This window comes from Zonotrichia albicollis, chromosome 6 (genome assembly GCF_047830755.1).
Source record: "Zonotrichia albicollis isolate bZonAlb1 chromosome 6, bZonAlb1.hap1, whole genome shotgun sequence".
NCBI lineage: Eukaryota > Metazoa > Chordata > Aves > Passeriformes > Passerellidae > Zonotrichia > Zonotrichia albicollis.
Window position 1 is genome coordinate 37,523,272 of NC_133824.1, and position 21,506 is coordinate 37,544,777.

At 41.1% G+C, this 21,506-nt stretch overlaps 1 protein-coding gene across 2 annotated transcripts in view; it reads right to left on the reverse strand.

Moving 5' to 3' along the window:
* The window catches only part of LRP5 (LDL receptor related protein 5), a 133,010-nt gene that overhangs the window by 49,493 nt on the left and 62,011 nt on the right, over positions 1-21,506 (reverse strand). For both annotated transcript variants that reach the window (XM_005491622.4, XM_074543240.1), the window contains exons 6-7: positions 16,123-16,519; positions 15,397-15,568 (exon numbers count right to left, since the gene is read on the reverse strand). In XM_005491622.4, the coding sequence (XP_005491679.1) occupies positions 15,397-15,568; positions 16,123-16,519 (569 nt within the window). The remainder of the gene's footprint in view (positions 1-15,396; positions 15,569-16,122; positions 16,520-21,506) is intronic.

A 21,506-nucleotide genomic window follows, 5' to 3' on the forward strand; every position in this document is an offset into this window, starting at 1 on the left:
CGAAAGCTGGTTTGATCATAGATAGGAGACTTCCCATGATCTTCTACTGCCTGTATCTTAATGACTTTGTTGGAGTCCCAACTCCATATTCAACACATGAGACTCTTTTTTACCGCCCCAGACAGCTGGCACTGCCTACTCCATTGCTTCTCTAAGGAGCTGTCAAAAGAAGCTGCAACATGGACATAACAGAAATTGCAAAAAGCTAGGGTGAAAACTTTAACCCACTCATTTTGAAAGATACCAGGGTGAGAAGCTGATAAGCGAGATGCTTCTGGGTTGTCTAGTACTCACCTCTCCAAAGCAGAAGATATCTGAGAACTTATTGAAATGAATTCCATTTCACTATTTGCTGGGGTCTCTAACGGAAAAGCTCAAGTGAATTTACTTTAATTCACCAAGGTTGAAAAAGACAGTGGTTCTCAAGCTGATTCACCAATGGATTTGTTGCTCAAGAACTCAAAGATAAGAAAGGACCCAGATGTTATTGGAATAAACTGTTGGAGTCTCATGTGCTGACACAAACCTGACAGATGCTAACAGCATACAGATGAAAAGGGCCTCCTCATTGTCTTGTTTTGGCACAGAAAAATGTGCATTTGTACCAAGTTTAATCTGGAGAAAATGAAATTAACTCATAGCATGAGTATCCTACTCCACTTTGGAGATAAGACATGTTTAAGAAGTCTGTTTGCTGCTCCAACACTAAATGATTTGTGTTTTATTATCAATCCATAGCAGCAAATTATCTTTGACCTCAGCCATCTTCCCTTTCCCAAACCTCACTGGCAACCTTTTATCCTTTCAACTTCTTTGTCAAGATGGAACATCCACCAACAAAACCAACTTGAACTTAGCACTGACAAAGCTGTCCTGTGCTACTGGATGCTTTACTGCAGTCACAAATCCAAACTATCAAAAGGCAGAAAATAGACGATGAAGTCACAGACTGATATGACCTGTATTCTTAAAAATTGTGACAGCCAGCACTGATTTTAACACATTGTAGCACAATCAACAGGCAACTGATAACCATGAAAATGAAGGAAAGGGCTAAAAAAGGACAGTTGTCTTGTAGATCTCAGAAGTAGAAGACAACAAAAACTATGGATGAGAAGCTCTTGACCACACAGGGATGACATCAGGGGCACTGGTTCTGTGGAACACATGAGATTCCCCCCCCCGTGAACTGTCTCCATAGTGGGAACAAACAGGTGACAGACAAGGCAGAACTGTCCCAAGGGTGTTACATTCACACCAAACAAAACCCTGCTCATGCATAAGCACCATACAAAGCCCACAGACCCACCTTCCATAATGGCATGACTGCAAAATGTCAAAAACAAGGAGAACACAATGTTGCTTTTCTTGCCTGTGTGGCCATGCCAGAAGCAAAAGGCAAATGCTTCTACTGAGAACAATTTTGACATTTTGTCTGCTGCTGGATCCTCTAAGGTGGATTCACAAGATCAGAACATTAAAAGTGCAAGTGAAACCATACAGAGCAGAGACCAAAGGAGAGGCTGGGGCACTCTGCAAAGATGTTTTAAATCTCATCTGCTGGCAACAGTAAGTTTGCATTTATGTAGCATTTCATAAACCTTAAATTAGAAAGGCTTAAACAAGCTGGAAAGCACTAACCTTCTTCCACCACAGGGGCACAAGATACTGAAACACTCAGCCAAAGGTCTTGCAGCAAGTCAGTACAAGCACCACCTACTTTTGTCCCCTGGGGATCTACTTTGTGCTGGAAGCTTTCCCCAGTGCAGCTCTGCCAGAAACACCCACTAGCAGAGGAACACCTCACACTGCAGGAAGGAGGAGTGATGGTGCTCTCAGGATAACACAAGTGCTCTGAGCAAATGCCCTTCCTGGCCCTTGCACAGGCTGAGGGACACGACTTCTTCCACACTCCTTACCTGCCCCGAGACCCAAATCTGACCATCTCCAGCAGTTCACTTAATGCCTCAATTTAATAATCTGTGAAGTCAAGCAGGGAACATCACTGCCCCTCACAAGAGCTCTTCAACTTTGTAGAACTGGGTGGTGCAAACTTTAATCCTTCTCTAAATAGGAAGTACTTATTTTTCACTGCCTCACAAGACACTCTAGAAAGTTGCTGCAAAATACAGTCTCTCCCTAGGGGAACAAATCCAAGCCTGGACCTTATTAAACCTCTGCTAAACACAACCAGCCTGTAAGGAAAAAAACCAAACCCCAAACCCAGGAGTCTTGCAATTACTCCTCTGGGAGAGTCTTCAGAAAGTTCTGGTTCTGACCTCTGCCATCTCCAAGATTCCCCAGGGAATCTGGCATTAATTGCTCATTCTTCTGTGCCCAACATTTCTGAATCACTAAGGTAATGTCACACCTTAGGATGATCTTTCCATTTTTAAGTAGGAATTCAACAGGGCAATGTACATTTCTTGTACTTTTTTTCTAGTTTGGCCTAGCAGAAATTTCCAAAGCACAGCACAGCATTTGAGAGTAACTTCCAATTTAAGCATGAATTCATAGGCACGAGATTTCCCAGCTGCAGTGGTTTCTACACAAGCTGTCCAGGCAGTGACAAGCTGGGTGTTGAAAATTTGCTTTAGTTGACATTATTTTTGTGGGAGCTGTGCAAACAAACTCAAACAATTCTCTTTTTAATGCTCATGACAAACATTTCACTTGCATTTTATCAAAGACACATTTTTGTCCTTTCAGTGCAGGTCCTGCTTCATGTTGCTACATGCAGGGAGTACTGGCTCTACATTCAGCTGCTGGTTGCAGCTTCTCTTTAAACCATTTTTAATGATTTGATTTAATAATATGCCATTAATATTAATATTCTGGTCTGACCACAGACTTGGGTAGTTCCTATTATTGCCAGTGAGGATGAACCTGCACCAGAAACTCGAGTATTCAGAAAGGGTTACACAGTTACAACAAGGTATATGTAGATTATCCAATGCTGCCTTATGACAAGACCATTTATCAGTGCAAAGCACAGAACTGCTTTTCCGAAAAGAAACACAACTGCTTTCCCTTCCAACAAAAACACCTGACACCTGCCAAATTGCCAATGCATCCAATGGTTCACAGATGTCCATCTCAAAACCATTTAAGAGCATGGGGTCCAGGTAAATTCACCCACTGCTCCACACTGAGGTCCCTCTAGTGGCACTGAATGTCACCTGCCCACAGGCCACAGGCAAAGTGGATGACACCTACACTGCCACACAGGGGCACAGCTCCCACGGCTATAGCTCGCTAACAGGAGCAGGAGCAGGCATCAGGCAGGACAGCAAATGACAGGGAATATTCCTTCCTAACTCCAGATCCTTCTGAGTCTGCATACACATACAAGGCACATCAAGTACCCCTTAAGAAAGGATTTTCTGTATCACCTCAGACAACAATGCCATGCCTCCAGATGCGGCCAAGGTGAATAGGTCTTGTTGCTTACACATAAGACACAGAAACCTTCTGACTCCTACAGGAACACAGCTGGAGCCACGGGAGCTAACAGTACTGCTACCTCACACGGTCAGACTGAAGAAAAGTAAAGCAAAGACAAAACCAAAGGAACACAAAAGGATTTAGTAAAAACAGTGTTAAAATAAAAGAAATATTTTTATTTATATTTTATCTCACTGGGAAAGGCAATTACATCACTTATTGTTCACAGGTAGCAGAGAATTTGGTTGAGACAAACAGCCATGGTTTCTGGGTTAAGAAACACTCACATATGAGAGCAGAGAGGTGAATGAGAAGGCTGATCATCCACATGGTTTGAGCACAATTTGTAAAACCCTTCTAACTGCTAAGGGAAGCGAGACCTGAAATCACACCAGATCTTTCATCACAAACATTGGTGAAACCGAGGCATGGAGTTTGCAGTTTTGATTATCTGATAAAACAAAGATCCATTCTGAGATGTTCTCAAGAGGCATGGGGTTTGAGTGGGGACTTTGCCCATGCAGAACTGTGTTAACTGCTGGGGCCTTTAATAGATGGACAGGCTCCAGCAAGGGAAGGTGACAGCAGGGTAGCTGGGCCCACAGCCTCGCTGCTTGAGCCAGCCTGGTAGGGAGCAGCCCCGGGGAGGAGGAACAAAAACCAGTTCTACTTTCCTAGAGACAGATCTCACCTGATTTCTCGCCAAGAACACAGCTTTTGTGACCAGGGCCTCTCCAGTGCTTCACTTGGTAGGTGGTAGCACTGGGGTTTTCAAAATAAGACACAAATATTAATATATGTGATAAAAAGGAGGCCAGTTTTACATTAGAAGTGACTACCTAGGTTCTAATGATGTTCTTCCTGGAAAGTTCCACCTTGCCTTAAATTTGCCAAAAACGTTTGATATTTTAACAAGGAATAAAACCAGATCCTTAACTAGGAAAAAAATGCATTCTGTCCTTGCCACCCATTTTACAAATCATGATGTTTTATTTTTAAACACACAGAATAATCTTACCAATAAATTTAAAAACACACGATCCAAATTTTCATATAACCACAAATTAGTTGGCAACATAATTAGAAATAAACCAAAGCAGTATCTGATCTAGAAAAAATGCATGTTTTTTTTTAATCTGGAAAGTAACTTTAAGTCAAGTGAAGAACTCAAATGCAACTTAGAGGAATAACTGGCAAAATAAAACCTGACCAATCACTTGTCTTTCTAAACTAAGAGCTCTGCTCAAGGGGATTTATAAAGGTAAAATGACAATGATGAAATGCCAAGAATCAAGATGTCCCAATAGCTGGAATCAAGAGAAGGAAACTACCAACTCGACTATATTTCTCTGCAGTTTGTTACTCATTTGTCCAGCTATGAAAAAAATCTATTGACATTGACCATCAGTTTTAAGCTAAGAAATTTACACTTTAGAAAACTTCAAAGAAATTAAGTATGATACAATCTCTTATCTCCTTAGTTTGACTGGCAACTGCTTAAAAACTGCTTTCCTGGTCTTGCTGAAAAGCACATTTCTTTTTCTGTTTTTCTTCTCTTCTACTAAAAATGTGAACAGCACTGACATACTGCTCCCCTTATTTCCTGTCTGCTGCTGCTCTCATTTTTACATTAGCACTAATGCAAAAACCACTGGAAACCATGCACAGGCTGGGCTTTAAAAAAAACAAGGTATTTGTCAACCTTTTAATTCCTCTGTTAAACAAAGGAAGAGAAAAACCACTCACAAAACTAGGTTTCCATAAGTAATGGAAAGAGCAATACAAAGAATCTATAGACCCATTCTTTAAAAACTATGAACAGGGAAAAGAAGACTATGAAAAAGGCTGCCCTTGCTAGTTTTTGAAAGTAGAAAAAAATGTGAAACAAAAGGTCTGAGGAGAAAATAAGAAGCAGCTTTCAAAATAACACCACACAAAACACCACTGTGTTAGGAGAAAAAAAAAGGGGAAAGGGTGGAAGAAAAAAGGAGAGGAGAAAAAGAAAAAAAAAGGGGGGGGGGAGGAAAGAAAGAAGGGTGAAAAAGAGAAAAAAAGCCAATCCAACAGCTTGAGTGCTAGGATCTTTAACACTGCCAACCCACAAACCTGTCAAACATTTTCCTCCCATCTACTATGTGTCTTTCTTCAATTCTACAGTCCTTCTGAAAAGGGGAGGCAGAAGAAAAATGATTGCACTATATTTACCTAACTGCACAACATGGGAGATTTATCAGCATTTTTGAACAGCCAAATCAGCCAAACAAATTGTCTGCAGAACTGCAACAGTAACCCATTGGAGCTCTTACCATCGGCAACATCACAAGTGTGTGGGGAGAATCAAATCTTTTATTATAAAAATCAATCACAATTCCCATTCTGTTCCTCGATCCCTTAAAAAAAAAAAAAAGCCACAAAAACCTGAGTGCTGCTAATTTAGCCTTCTCACTAAAGAATGAATACCAGATAAAAAGGGAGCCGACAGCTGGCCCAGAGCCAAAAAGAAGGCTTTCAGGCACAAAAATTGCCCAGAACAATGTTCTGCACTCAGAATTTTTTTACATGCAACTCTGTACAGACATGACAGGCATATCTGGCAACATGGCTAAGAATATACATTTATGATGGAGTACACTGCCTTTTAAAAGGAGAAATAAATTAGAGATTACCGCCTTTTATGCAAGCTGCAAGGAGAAGAATTCCTGGAGCAATTCAATTCAGCTCAAGGAACAAGGCTTCTTTCAAAAAGTCACCCTTTAACTGGGAAGGGCGCTTCTTTGCAGGGAGCCTGAACTGAGAAATACGCAGCTCCTTGCTTTCTATTTATAGTCATTCAGGCAGTGAATAGCCTCATTCCAAATGCCACAAGGCATACTCACAACCTTTTATTCCAGAGACCTGATTTGTGTTTCATTTCAAAAAGTCCAGCCTGATGAGGAGAAAAAAAAACAGCAAAAAAAAAAAAAAAAAAGAAAAAAAAAGAGGGAGGGAGAAAAACGGTACACGTCTTGCAACACAAACATTTTTTCCCCCAACTTTTCCTTTATGAAGCTGGTGCTGGAGAGTGTGGAAAAGAGGGTGGGTTTTTATTTAGAAACTTCCCTATGGGAAAGCAAAGCAAGTGGAGCTTTGGAAGTGGATGCATTTTTACTCATTTAACACTGAATGCTAGTTGCCCTGCAATTTAAGCAAGTCTGGGGGAAGGAGAAAAAGGAGTGAGGGGTGAAAGCATTTCAATTACTTGGCTTTGAAGGACCCTTCTGAATGAGAAAGAGACAGAAAACACTTGTCAAATGCAAGTTCAAGTGAAAGCCACTTCTGCCAATGAAGTGTGCAGATGGCTGTGGGGGTTCCGCTGAACCCTAACTGGGCCTCTATTATGTCTTTATTGCTCACAAAAAGGCCAGGGTCACCTCCAGTTTAGAATAAGTTAGCATCCTTTCCCACAGAATGACTCTGGTCAATCAAGCCAAGCAAAGGAAGTCTTCCTTTGAGTGACTGCTATCCCATCAGTGCACTGAAGAATTTTTAGAAAGGATAAATAGACACAAAAACCTTTGGTCTCATCCACACTACCGACATTTATCAGAAAAATTTCCCACCACTGCAGACAACCTTGGGAGAACCAGGGGAGGCTGCTGGTGGCTGTCATGTGTGTCTGTTAGATTTCTCTCTCCTCAGGCCAGGATGATATGAGTCTAAAAATGGTACTGACAGCTTTCAAAATTTCACTAATAAGATGTGGCATGAAAAGCAAGTTCCACACCTTTATTTGTAGTGGGAACTCTTCAGCAGCATGAGAACCTCACCAGGCCAGCCCAGCACAGCAAGTTCCCCGTTTCTTACAGCATCCACGTTTCATGTGTTTCTCAAGCAAAAATTGCAGAAATTTATGCTGACAGGCACCTGTGGTACCATCACCTGCCCTCCCAGAGTTGCTCAAGACAATCCATCTGGAACATTCCAATATGATCTTCTGTGGTGTTGTGAAATACCATCACTAATGCAGATGGCCTTAAAAAAGGGACCCAACAGAGCTGAAATAGGAGGCTGGAATTTGTGTGTGTGGTAAAAATATTTCTGTATTCTTCATTAAAGAAGTTCATACCTAAGGTCACTAAACACCAAGAAAGGGTTCAAACAAGAGCAGGGGGAGGACTTTTTTCTCAGTGAAAAGTTAATTCCCAAACTGTGGCATATTGGCACAACTATCTTCAAAACATCAGAGAAACAAGTCTCTTCCCACACTGGTATAAGACTATTCATGAGATCTCAACTCCTGGGCAGCAAAAACCACCTTCCCCTCTAGGTTAGAGGTAAGCCCAGTGGCAAATTAGCATTTTTCTTGGGAAAATACAGAAGAAAGTAGGAAAATGAAATCATAAAAGGTAACAGTATTTAAAGGAAATCACTCATAGCTATTGGCAAACAATATAGCCAGAAACTTCAAGAAGGTTACCAAGTTAAAACCTCTTCCAACTATCCTACCTGCTAGTCTGACAAACTCAAAGTTACTCCAGCTTCCATAGAAGCCAACTTTTTCTAAGCAATTGGAAAAACACATACTTATTCTGTGCTAGAATATACATCTGGCTCTCTTAAAGGGGAGGCTCATTTCCACTCTTCATAGGTACAGAAGCCTTTGTGCCACTACACACAAAATCCCTCTTTTAAATACAGGAAGCTGATCCCAGCAGTGGAAGTAAAGCAGAATTCTCTCCCTAGCCAGAGGAAAAGGATGATTTGGAATCAGATAGCCTAAAATAATTCTTCAGGGAGAAAGGAGAGCCCCAAACATGTACAACTCAAATAATTCTTCAACTTTGTAGTTTAATACATCCTCAGGATTTCCTCTCGATAAATATAGCAAAAGCTGCACATACAGAAGTAATTTCTGAGCGCTCCACAAAGACCAAATTTAGAAGCTGCCTGTCAGTTGCTTCTTTTTTAAGTTGTCCCTTTAAAAGAGTAGTACAAAACAAAAGAGTACCTGGATAATTACACAAGATTTAGAGGGTTTTATGGCAATTAAACAGTAGCTCTAATAAACTGCAAATTTTTATAGATTAATATAAGTTCATACTGGTAGAAATTTGAGTGTGGAAAGACTCAAAGGAGTATTTAAACTGTACATTTTTTTCACTTTGAAGCTATTTGATACAGTACCAAGAGTGGCATAAAAAAGTTTAAGAGAATGTCTGATCAAAACCATCCCTTAGAGGGATCTCTTTCAATCAAAACATTATTTGAGAGTTTTCTACTAGGGCATTAAGTGACGTGACTAACACAGGCCACATTATCTCCTGCATCACCTAGGTGGGACAAGTCCCTGCTGCAACTGCTCCTACACAATGGGGTTTTGCTGCAAGGCTGGTTTTGCTCGACTTCTTTACAGATGAGAATTTCTGGTTATTTATGATGCTGAAACCAAGGTCAACTAATATGAACCTTGCACTTGGAACACAGAAACAGAACTCCTTGATGTTTTTCAGTTCCTGAAAATTGGGGAAGGGGGAAAGAGAGAAGGCAAATCCAGCATCTCAGCACAACCTCTAAGGAAAAATTCTCTGTACTACAGAAAAGATCTGCCTTTATTATGGAAAACCCATTTATGCTCAACAGTAGCCCAGACAACAGTCTTCACTTCAGACACGTAGCTGCCTTTTCCATATGTATGGCCTAGGCTGTGAAGAAAAGAACTGGCATCTTGAATTTGATTTGTAGTTAGTTATCTGGGAAATGTCAGCTTGAAGAATTAAGAATGTGCTCATGGCACCTCATGCTGCCAAGGAGACCTGGTACACACCTTGAGGACTGAAGCCCCCACACCCTGTCCACTGGGCTGCTGCATTGCAGCCAAAAGGTGATAAAGACCAGACTAATTGAGTCCAGCCATCATTCATCTCAGAGGCACTGCACCATCCCTCCCCATCCAATCCCATTCAGAACAGCAGAAAAACATTTTCTCAAGAAAATTTTGCTGAAGAGTGGAAAGTTTTATGTATTTCCAAGAGCACTGCTGAACACAGGATGGAACCAGCCACAGCTTGGGTGTGTTCTTTATAATTAACACTTTCTTCTTTGACTCTGTTATACCTTTCACCTGCTCAGGGCTCAGATGCAAGTTCACCTGGCAGCCAACACTGAAAAGGGACAGAAGGAAATTCACCTTCATAAATTTATCTTCTTCCCTTTGGTCAATGAGTCTCTCTGCTCTGTGAACACTTCCTTTCTACTTAGCTTAGAGCAGAGAGGTGTGACCCTTCTGTTCTCACCTAACGCATCTAATTCTGTGAAACTGGATCTGACTTTCTTCAACAGCTCCCACACTTGGCAAAACTCTTCTTAGAAATAAACAAAGCTCATGTGGTGCAAGGTATAAAATAACATATTGAAATGCCTAATTAAGCAGTAAGCAAAACATAGACAAACTGATCTTGTAATTAGAAGAGTGAAGCTGGAAGGCTCTGTGCCCCTGAACAGGATATGTGCATTGTTTGTTGGCAGGTAGAGGCTGGTTTATTTCTGTGTTCCAGAAAGAGGTCGTATCACATCAGGAAATCCTGAAACACAGTTCAGGGTTTAGAAACATGTAACAGACTCAGAAGAATTTCAATCCTCTCAAAGCCATTAAGATCTGAAATCACTCACCAGTCTGACCTGCTGAACATTACAGATCATTGTGTGTCATCTCAGCACTCTGTTCCACACTACAGACTGGTGTCTACAAGGCTGGACAAACTGCAAGATCATTTCTATGACAGCAAATTAATCAAGATCATTCCAAATATGCATGAGCAGAAAATTCTTTATTGCAGAGGAAGGTGGGACATCCCTGGGAGTCTGAACTGAGGTGCTTACTCCTGACCCCAAATCTGAGTCTGGTGTTGCAAGCAGAACACAGCCAACAGATAGATGAGAGAGTGGGGATTCTTAAACAAGAGAGAATAAAGATCCTCTTCCCCTGGCTGCCAGGTTTCCTTCTTCCTACAGGTGCACACCCCTGTGATGCTGTACATAATTTTGTAGAAATAGAATTTGTTTTAGTCAAAGATACAGCTCTCTTCCCTCCATGAAAGTCTATGTTCCATCCCAGCATAGTCCCTCTGGGAAGAGCAAACATAACTGATCATCAGTGTTATCAAACTGTCACAGAATTCACAGAATCACTAGGTTGGAAAAGACCTTCAAGATCATAGGGTCCAACCCATGCTATAGCACCTAAAGAAAACCATGGCACCAAGTGTCATATGCAGCCTTTTTTAAAACACATCCGGGGACGGTGACTCCACCACCTCCCCAGGCAGACAATTCCAGTACTATATCTCTCTTTTAGTAAAAAAAGAGCCCTGTAACAACATTTTAAGGTAGTCCTTCCTCCAAATGACTCCTCCTATCCATTCAATGGCTACGAGGCTCCTGGTCTAAACTGGTCTCAAGCTCTCCAGTACAGATTATACCCCTCCAGAAGCTTAAAAGATAGTTGGTTACACAGCAGGTCTTTGGACACTGCCACAAACAGAGCTCTCGTGTGACAGAAGTTTGCTGAGCACCTCTCTTCAGGCAAAACAAAAATCCCCATCCATCTACAGCAGCACTCATGCTGGCTGGTTCCTCAAGCTGAAGGCAGAGCAATAGAAAGGCCTGACAGCTACTTCAGACTAATAAAAACACAGAGATACATAATGCTCACAAACCACACCGACAATCCCCAACAAAAAAACCATACCCAACAGCCACACACATGCACACATGTCACTCCTCCAACAGCACAGCTTAGTGCCAGTCAGAAGAGCAGTGCACTGCAAACAGAAAAACCAGAAGTGGCAGCATCCAAAGGAGCTGCGGGAATACAGAGCTCTGTGAGCAGCAGGGACGAGCACGAGGTTTGCCAGCCCAATTCTGACATGTGCTATTCAACACGAACACATTGTATGTCAACATCATGTGCTGCAGATCACACATGTAGCACTTGCAGTTGGAAAGGATGTAAACTACCAATTTATCAGAAGTAAAAAATATAGGATGTAGTGAAAAATATAGGAGATAAATATCTTATTCATCTAAGGACCACAGTGTAACATGCAATTCGTAACATTTCTTTGCCACAGTTTTAAACTGAATCGAATGTCAGTGAAAAGTTTCTAAAAAATCCCACTGAAATTAAGGCTCCCTCACTATTTTAAAACAAAATAATTGTATTAATGCACCTGCCTATTTAGACTGATCTAAGATTGTAGCTCTGTTCTTTTAATTATGGGGATCCCGCATTCCTTATTTCTACATCCATTTAACTTTTCTGTTCTCATATATTAATAGAAATATGCAGTGTGGGAATTATTTACATTAATATAAGTATAAACTAGGACTTCTGAAGTGCATTTACAGAAAAACAATGTTTTGAGATTTATACAGCTAATCAGCATGTGGCAATAAGTTTAAATTCGTTGTTATCCCTATAATATTTGCCTGTTTCAGTAAACCAGTACAGAGTATCTTCCAAGTAGTTTATTACACTGCATAGTTTTTTTAAATCCTTTGCTGAAAAATGAAACACACAAACAAAAATGTATCAGTTATGAGAAAATGTTTCACGTATAAACTAAATACTGCATCTTTTAGGTCATATAACTGGAAAATAAAGTGCAATATGTGAAGTATATTTGGACTTGTTTAGAAAAGGCAACTTTAAATTAGTTTAATAATTATTTTTTCTCCCCAGTACAACTGACTTCTACAAATCCTACTCCTATATTTAAGTTGCAAATTGTTCCAAATAGCCTTTTACATTATTTATGCAGAATGTGATCAATAACACACTAATTATAAAGCTTGTTCCCTGAAAACTCAAGGGCAGACCACACAACTGGACCTGGGAAAGAAATTCCAGTGAGCTCCATGATCATCATCTGGTGCTGGCTTACACTTAAAACACCCCATAAACTTGCACAGCCTTACTGTATGTGATATGCTATTGGGTATGTGATAGTTATGGGATTATGGATCTCCCACAGAAAAAAACAAACGAAGGACATTTGTTAACAGAGGGGAAAGGGAAGAAAGGGAAGAGGGCAACAAGGGGAAGCTGCCAGAAAGGATAGTCTGCTGGATGCTTATTCCAAGAATATTGCACAAGCTCAACTAAATTGCATACATAATGACAGGCAGATGAAAATTTCGTAATTGCTCATTATGCAACTATACCTTAGGCACTTTAAGCAAATACTGAAGAAATAATACATGGGAAAACCCGGCTTGCCATACATTTTTTAAAAGAAGAATTAGGAAACTATACACGTGGGCCTTTGCTTCTCTCTCTGCTGGAATCCTGTAATCCTTATTAATCTGCTGTTTGTTCCTGGAAAGTAACTTTTCTCTGTCAGTAAAATCCAAAGTTCAGTTGGTTTAATCCATGCCCTTTACTTGTAGCTGAAGCTGTGTGGATAAACACATGATTTTGACAGACACGACTCAAAATTTGCTATCTATCTGCCATACTCTTTATCAAAATAATTTAAAAAAATAAAACCTGGGAACAGCGTTCCACAGGGTGCCAAATTTGCAGCGAAAGCCCCGTAGGCTCCTGTCACACAAAATTTTGACAAGCCTTGCCAAGTGGTTTCTCCAGGATGCAAACTGCTTGCAGAGTGACTGGGCCCTTTGTGTGGCAGTTGAATGCTGCAGATGGGAAGGTTAGCAAAGGGCTTTGACAGGAAAGGGAAACTGCTGTTTTCACCCTGTGAAGTTCTCCATGCACAAATAAAACACAGTCTCCTGCTACAGGGTGATGCTTGGTGTACCCTCCACATCTCTGCAGAGATTATTTTCTAACTGAGGAAGAGTGCACCCAAAAGTAATGTCACAGTGTGTTAGCAGAACTGAACAAAACCACCCCTGAAACCAACCCACCCACCCAGGGACATTCACAGGGCATTTCGGACCTGAGGTCCAGGAAAAATAGGACAGATGCCTCCGGCCTATCAAATTTCCAAGCTGTACAAAGTTCATTCACTGTTTAAGAACTTTACATTCAAACAGGCCTTCCCAGTGAGAGTAAGATGACTCCCTGCAGATCTAGAATACCAGAAGCCAGTGCAGAATACCAAGCAGAGACACACACCAATATGCACTGGCTATATTCACTCTCGTGCTTTGCTCTATGTAGAAAGCAGCTGAAGGCATGCCATGTGATGAAAGCAATTCTCAATTACCATCTAACAGCAATTTGGAGTTCCATCTTCAGCACAGACAAGGCAGCACCTTCTTTGCTTTCTGCAGTACAATGCAGATATAGAGTGCAACTTTCTGAACTGTGTAGGGGCAAAATACTTGGTTGAAGACTTTCTCCTTCAGGAGCACTCAGCATAAATCTGAACATCATTTAAGATGAAGCAAGAACTCCCTCCTTAAGTGTAGCAAGAGAGTAAATCACCCAAAACATCAGCTTTTTTTTTCTTTTGCTACCTAATGAGCTACAAAATAGTTACAGCTTACTACCTACCATCCCATTTGTGCTGGTTTTAGGTGATAACAGAAACTAAATTTATCCAGTAACATGCTTCAATGTACTTTTAGGTGTCTATTGGGGAAGAAAGAGAAATCCCAATAACCAGCTGGGTCAACTACAGTATGAAATATAAATATGTATCCTCGACTTGAAGTCAGCTGATTTTTGTTTCTGACAAGCTGTGGATGCAACATACATACATACAGAACAAATCACAGTTTGCAGCAGCAAACAAGCCAGCTGAAACAGTAATCAGTGAAACCAACATAAAGTTTGAGCAGTAAATAAATTAAATAGTAGCAGTGGCTGCTACTAAAATGGCATGTTCTTGGCAACAAAACACAAGCAAGGGAAAATGAGTTTTTGCTGAATGACTGCAGCAGCAAGTGAAACTGGAACTGCCCCACCTCAAATGACATACAACGAGGTTTCATGCGTATTAGGGCCAGTAGGGCAGCATGAAAGAAAAACAGAGTGAATAAAAAGCCCTTACATTGGTTTCTCTGGTTTTCCTAGACTTTGATGTCAAACCAAACGGGATTGCTGCATTTGCTGCCTGACAGTGAAGTAAGACAGACAGACTGAACAGATTGCTTAACCCCATGAAACACAAGGCAGCCCCAGCTATGAAAGGTGGCATCTGAGTGTTCCCCGTCCTGCAAGCTGAAAGGTAAGGGGAGACAGGATCTCGCTGGTAGTCACCAAACCCAGTATTAGCTACTGCCAAACACTCAAGTTAAACTTCTGGAGCTAGCAGACAGTCTAGTTTCCTCTCTTCCTGATGGAAAAAATCTTTAGAAACCAGTCATTCCTCAAAGTCTATCTAAATTGTCTATCAAAAAATGTTGCTTATGCTACTACCCCAAACAACATTAAAACTCAATTGATTTCACAGGCTATGACCAAGGTAGAAATTGCCCTCCTCAAATTCAGGCACAGACTGCCTATATTGTTTTCAAAGCAGTAGGTACATTAAAATTTACCTCTTGTCCACAAATCTGGACATCACATAATCATTAACATCCTGAAATATGGCTTTCCAGGGCCTCCATACCCACTGGCTCCTGTACACGAACCCTGCACTGTCTTTTGCATCCAGCAATTTTAGATAGCAGTTCCAAGCACCATAGACAAGCCAAAACATCTTTTAAACAAATTTTACCTGAGTGTCTCAATTTGTTGCAAAAGCCTCAGGTAAAACCTGAGATTTCAAGCAATTAAATTACACTTGGAGCAATGTAGGCATAACAAACATAGCATTTCTTGCAGAAATTTTCTCAACCACATGAATGTACTTCCTTTCTTCTCAAATATGTGTTGTTATGCTAAGTATAATTTTAATATTAATAAAACAGCAGACTCCTCCAAAAATGGGTAAATGTACCCAAGACAAAGCTGTGTATCACTTGTTTTCTACAAATGCACCCAAGTATGGCTCTGTTACTCACCTCAATTTTATCTGTTTTTGCATCTCCCCAATAAAGCTTGTTTTTCTCAAGATCCAGTGCCAAGCCATTAGGCCACCCAAGAGAAGTATTCACCAGAACTCGCCTTTCCGAGCCATCCAAATAAGCACATTCTATCTTTGGGCTTTCACCCCAGTCCGTCCAATACATGTAGCTATAAATAACAAAAAACAAAACAAAAACAAAAAAAACCAAAAAACCCCACAAAAACAAAAAAACAAACAAACAAACAAAAAACAAAAAAAAAAAAGAAAAAAAAGGAAACAATTAATGCATGCAACACCAGGATAAGAGTTAAGGTCTGTGTCACTTTTGAAAGAATTTGCTTTTTGCTTCCCCAGCAGCAGCAAACAAGCCAGCTTAAACAGTAATCAGTGAAGACAATATAAAGTTTGAGCAGTAAATAAATTAAACTACTGAGAATATGCAGTGGCCCAATTCCTTCACAGTTAGGATAACACTGAAGATGCAGAGAACAGAAAATTCAACCAAACACCCAATGCATAGGTTCATTGAGGAACACTATATTTAGAAGCCACCTTTTAAGTGCACAGGTATTAAAGGGATGAATCAAGAAAACCAGTCATTTCCTGAATATCTGACAAACGGCACAGTCATCATCCTGTAAGTTGCATGTTTCCACTTTCAGGAGACCATGAGCTGGATCCCCAGACCAACCACAGGGCTCTCACTAAACACCAGACTTACCCCATGACAGGATTGAGCACAATGGCTCGAGGCTCATCCAGGTTTTCTGAGATAAGGATCTTCCTGGACGTGCCGTTCAGCCGCGTCACCTCGATGCGGTCCGTGCCAGTATCAGTCCAGTACAGGTTCCTGGCCACCCAGTCCACAGCAATCCCATCTGGGTGGTTGATCTCCGTGGTCACCAGAGTCTGGGCCCCAGTGCCATCGAGGTAGGCCCGACGAATTGCCCGCACGTCATCATCAGTCCAGTAGATGTAGCCTTCCACAGGGTCATAGTCAATGGCAATTGCATGTCTGATGTTGTCTATCTGCAGAATAATGTCAGTGAAATCCGGCATGTCCAGGGAAATCCTCCTCAAGTCAGTTCTTCTGGCGAGCAGCAAGACTTCCTCAGCACCTGAGGAGAAAAGCATTCATGGCATCATTTGCACTGCTACTGATGTGAAGATTTCAGTGGAGCACAGCAAGGCTCTGAACTACTACTGTCACTGCAACAAGAAGAGATTTCCTTAAATAAGGACATCAAGCTTTCATGAAAATATAGACTTGCTTGTATTTTAGATGGCAATTTCTCCCAGCCTTCTAAACTAATACAGACCATAGCAATCTGTCTCTAGAATCTAAAAAAAGTAGAATTTGGTGGGTGCAGGTCCAAATATTTCATCACATTATAGAGACTTGCTCAGCCAAATGTCTCACTAGCTCTATCAGTGCACCAGACAAGTTTTCACACGTGCCCTACGCAGTAAACGACAGGGGCTAACACAAGGCTGGAATATTTTGTAAACAAATTCCATTAATTATTTACTCCAGACAGTCCACCAAGAAAACAAGTCACAACCACAGCAAGTATTTATCATTTGGCCACAGATGACGCAAAACAATTCTAAGGCAATAGGATTGCTGTTCTTTTCTCTCCCCTATTCTTTCTCCCCACTGAAGAGTTTTCCTGCTTGTGGAAAGGGTGCCAAACAACAACTTGGAGTACATTTCAAGGACAAACGGGACCTTCAGTTGACTGACACTGAAGTGGCAGCTTCTTTTATTAATGCAAAAAAGGGGACAGACAGCAAATGTGCAGTTGCTTAATAAAGTTTCCCCACATATACCCATGCATGCTTCAGTAAAAAAAGAGAAGTATGTGAGGTTTTTCCTGCTTCTGTTACCAAGTTTATGTTGGGTTTTTTGAAAACTGACAAGGAAACTTTATTGTTTAGCAATACTCCAAAACTGGAAACCTAAATAAAAATCATTTGTTGTATTTCATCCAGACCAGCAAACACCACTAGGAGGTGGCAATTTACAGTTTTCCCCAACAGCTGAGGCTGAATCAAAATGGTCATCATGGGGCCATATCTAAGAATAACAGAAATTCAAATGTTCATGAGAACATTCTTCTGAAATACTTCACACCTAGACATGCTTATGTCGTTCTGAAGACACAGAAGTTGAATCTATTGTACAGCACAACCAAATTTACATTCACTATGGGTGCTGGATTTGAGTTTGGAAATCAGAGTTTAGCCTCCATATATCATCTCAGAAGCTCTGAAAAGAAATAGTGCTCAGGGCACAAGTGTATAATGACAGAAAGGATCTAAAAGAGCAGTATTTTAATATCATTTAAGCACCTCAAACTACCTCAAGCCATCACAACTCTTAGATGAAGCAGTGCTGCTCTCCCTCCTTGCTTGTTCTCACTTCTGTATCACCCGGCCTCACATGCAAGCACAGCATGGCCTTGTACCATGGCTGTGTGCTGCAAACCATGCCAAAGAGCTGGTCCAAACAAAAGCTAACTCAGTAGAAATGAAGCCATCAGCCCAACCAGACCTGCAGAGCTCCATAAACAGCTGTGCTGGCACAGTGAGGGGCTCCAGCAAGAATGCTTCTCCCAGTCAGCATCAGCTGACAAGGTCTGGTAAGGACAGCATCACTGTGAGGGAAGGCTTAGGCAGAAGAGAGAAACAACAACTCAAAGCTGAAAAACCCCCCGGAGAAAAGGGAGGAATGAAAGCCCATGCATTCATGACAGCAAAGCAAGAGAAACACAGCAACCACAGCAGAACCAAATGCCTCATGTAACAAAGTTTTATGTCTAGCTTCTAGACTTGTGAAATATTTCATTATGGGAGTCAAAATAAAAACTGTTTAGTGCAAGTAAAGTAAAAATTCATGCCTCAGAACTCAACATGCAAAGGGTGATGTATCTGGTCATCTAAGTGTTGTAGACACAGAAGGGTTTTCAATTGTACATTTAAAAAACAGTTGCGATGTTGGAGTTGCTCTTTATTTAATAGAGAAGACTGGAACACATGGCCCTCTGTCTCGGGGAGGATGATGAGCGAGTCAAGAGTTTCTGGGTTAGGATTAAAGAGCAGAGAAGGCAGGGTGACACTGCTGGGGGTGTTTGTTCCAGGACACCAGATCAGGGGGAGCAAGTGGATGAAGTCTTTTACAGAGAGCTGGCAGGAGCCTCCCAGTCACACACCCTGGCTCTCATGGGTGGCTCTAGCCACCCCCATCTCTGCTGGGTGAGCTGAGCACACACAGCGCACGAGCTCCTGCAGAGCACTGATGTCAACTTTCTAACACAGGTGATGGAGAGGCCAGTGAGGAAGGATGTGCTGCTGGAGCTTGTACTAACTAACAACCAAGAACTGGCTGGGATGTGAATGTGGGGGCAGCCTTGGCTGCAGTGACCAGGACACGGTGCAGCACAGGATCCTGCAAAGAAACGGGATCCTGAGTAAGGTCCTGAAGAGATAACTGATCTCTTCAGGCATCTCCTTGAAACAATCTCGTGGGAACATGCCCTAGAGGGAGGAGGGGTCCAAGAGAGGTGGCTAATACTCAAGGAACAGCACGGCAGCTGTTTATACACTCAGGTTTATATCCACCTTAACCTCTGAATTTCTACTATATCAACATGTCTGCAATCATAACCTTAATACTGAAGTTACAAGTACTGTGAAGCAGAGGACCATCAAATACATGCCCAGCAAGTGATAACACAGCAATTACAAATATTACATGTATTTCTAGGATAACCAACATTACAAGCCTCATTGCATGGGAACAAACAGATAAGAATCAAATGCATATGTTTTGCCTCTTCACACAAGGGATTGCAGGGTCACCTTGGTTCACTGTAAACAAGTTCAGAGGAAGCAACCATCAGTCTAAGGCCCAGATTGTGCCTAGAAATGCTGACAAGACAACAGGCTGAAAGACACTGTTAACACCCCCTAAAACTCACAAGCAGTACCAAAACAGCCTTTACTTTCTCACAGCAGCAATAATTAGACTCAGATTTATCTTCAGCTCCATGACAGGTTCACCTCTGCATAAGACCATGTACTTATTTGCACTCAAAGTATTATTCTGACCGGGAACAGGACAGCCCAGACACCTTGAATCAGCTACATGACTAGAATCTTCTTGCAAATCAAAAGAAACAATTTATTTCTGACATGTCCAGCTGCTGTGACTTTTTCTCCAAGCAAACCCTACTGCAGATACAGTCCCAACCTCAGTTCTGTCCCATGGACATATACAGCTAAAAATAAACAGGAAGAAGAAAACTTCTCCCTGCTGATCTAGCAAACGAAAAGAAAATCTTCAGTTGACAACTGGGACATTTTGTTGGTAGTTGAATGAGATATCTCTTGGTAATTTCTTCTATTTTCTAACATACCTTTAACTGAGGCTTGTGGGGGAAAAGAAATAATAAGGGGAATGAGCTACCTGGTTAATTCTGTAGGGATGGTTAAAATTAAGTGAAATATTACACAAAAAGACTCTTGACAGACATGCACCTACATCCTTGAACAACAAAATACACAAGAACAGAGAAAATGTTACCACAGCATGTATCACGAAGTTACACCCCCACTTGAAAGCCTGTAATAGATTGTTATCAGAGGCAATTTTTGATAGGTGCAAAAAATCCTGTCTTTTATTACAGCACAGTTTAAAATTACAGTTGGTTATAACTGTATTTGACTCCATTAACAAATTTCTGCTAGAGAGAAAGAGTTGGCAGCAGGCTCTGAGCACAACACCAAGAGGTGAGAACTTGATACTGGTTCTCTCTAAAAACCTGGACAAACACGCTTGTCTGGCTCATTAGTTTTATCTGTATCATGGAGGTATTTTGATTATTAATGTTGGTAGGAATGTTTTCAAGGCTGCAGAAGTGCTGTGCTGTGACTTGCCCAGTGTTATCCTAGATACCCTAGAATCTGCTTAACACATTACAGCCAGCTATTTACCTAGTGCTAAAGTGCTGTAACATACATTTAATTAACTTCATCTCCAAAACCTCTCTCACTGCAGTCACTTCTCTAACCACACGATCAAGAGATTCCCAACAGAACTGCTAACTGTTACAACATGATCATTTATAACCACACAATGAGCAAAAGCCTTTTTGGAGAGGAGTGGGAAATGCAAGCTATTCCAACATCACAATTGCAGCAACCAAACACTTCAGCAGCAGTTTAGGAGTAGTTCTCTATGCAAACCATAAATAGAAAACCAGGAGGGACTAGATCAATCTAAATCTTCCATTCAGAAAACATTTTAAAATTCCCATACTCAAATTGTTTTACTTTTTCAACTAGTTTAAATTTTGAACTGCTTATTTTTCTCTATTCAGCTCAAGCTTTCTGCAGACCTTCAAGAGAAATGTTTAGTAGATCTAATTACCATAAGAGCTGATGAGCTGTTCTGGTTGACATACAATCACAGAAAGGTTTGGGTTGGAAGGAACCTTGAAGATCATCTAATTCCAACCCCTCTGTGAGAGGCAGGGATGCCACCCACTAGATCAGGTGGCTCAGAATCCCACCCAACCTGGCCTTGAACACTTCCAGGGATGGGCCATCAGAACAACATCTGAGTTTACAAAAAAAAACCCTCAAAAAACAAATAAGAAGACTCTAAACTCTATTTGCAATTAATAAATCCTACAGAAACAGGATAGGAGACTTTTTTTTGGCACTTACACAAGGTGCTTTCCTGCCATACCCAGAAATCAGTATTTTGAATATCTATGCTAGGATATCACTCTTGCTTTGATTTGGTTGGTTTGTGCTCTTGTTATTAAAAATTCATGCTTCACTGCTGGAAATGGCAACTGTATTTGTATTCTATTTGCAAAACTAACTGCAATCAGAGCTGACAGCAGCAAACAGGCATCTCACCAGCTTGACAAGACCCTTTTTTATTCTTCCCTTGGCCCACTTCACGTTTGACAAGTAACAAGACATCTATAACACAGTAACAAATGCTCCAATTTATTCACCCAACCTAAACATGTGGACTGCAGTGGCTGCCTCTGTTAATCTTTGCCAGAAAAGGCCACGCTATTCCTCTCCCAT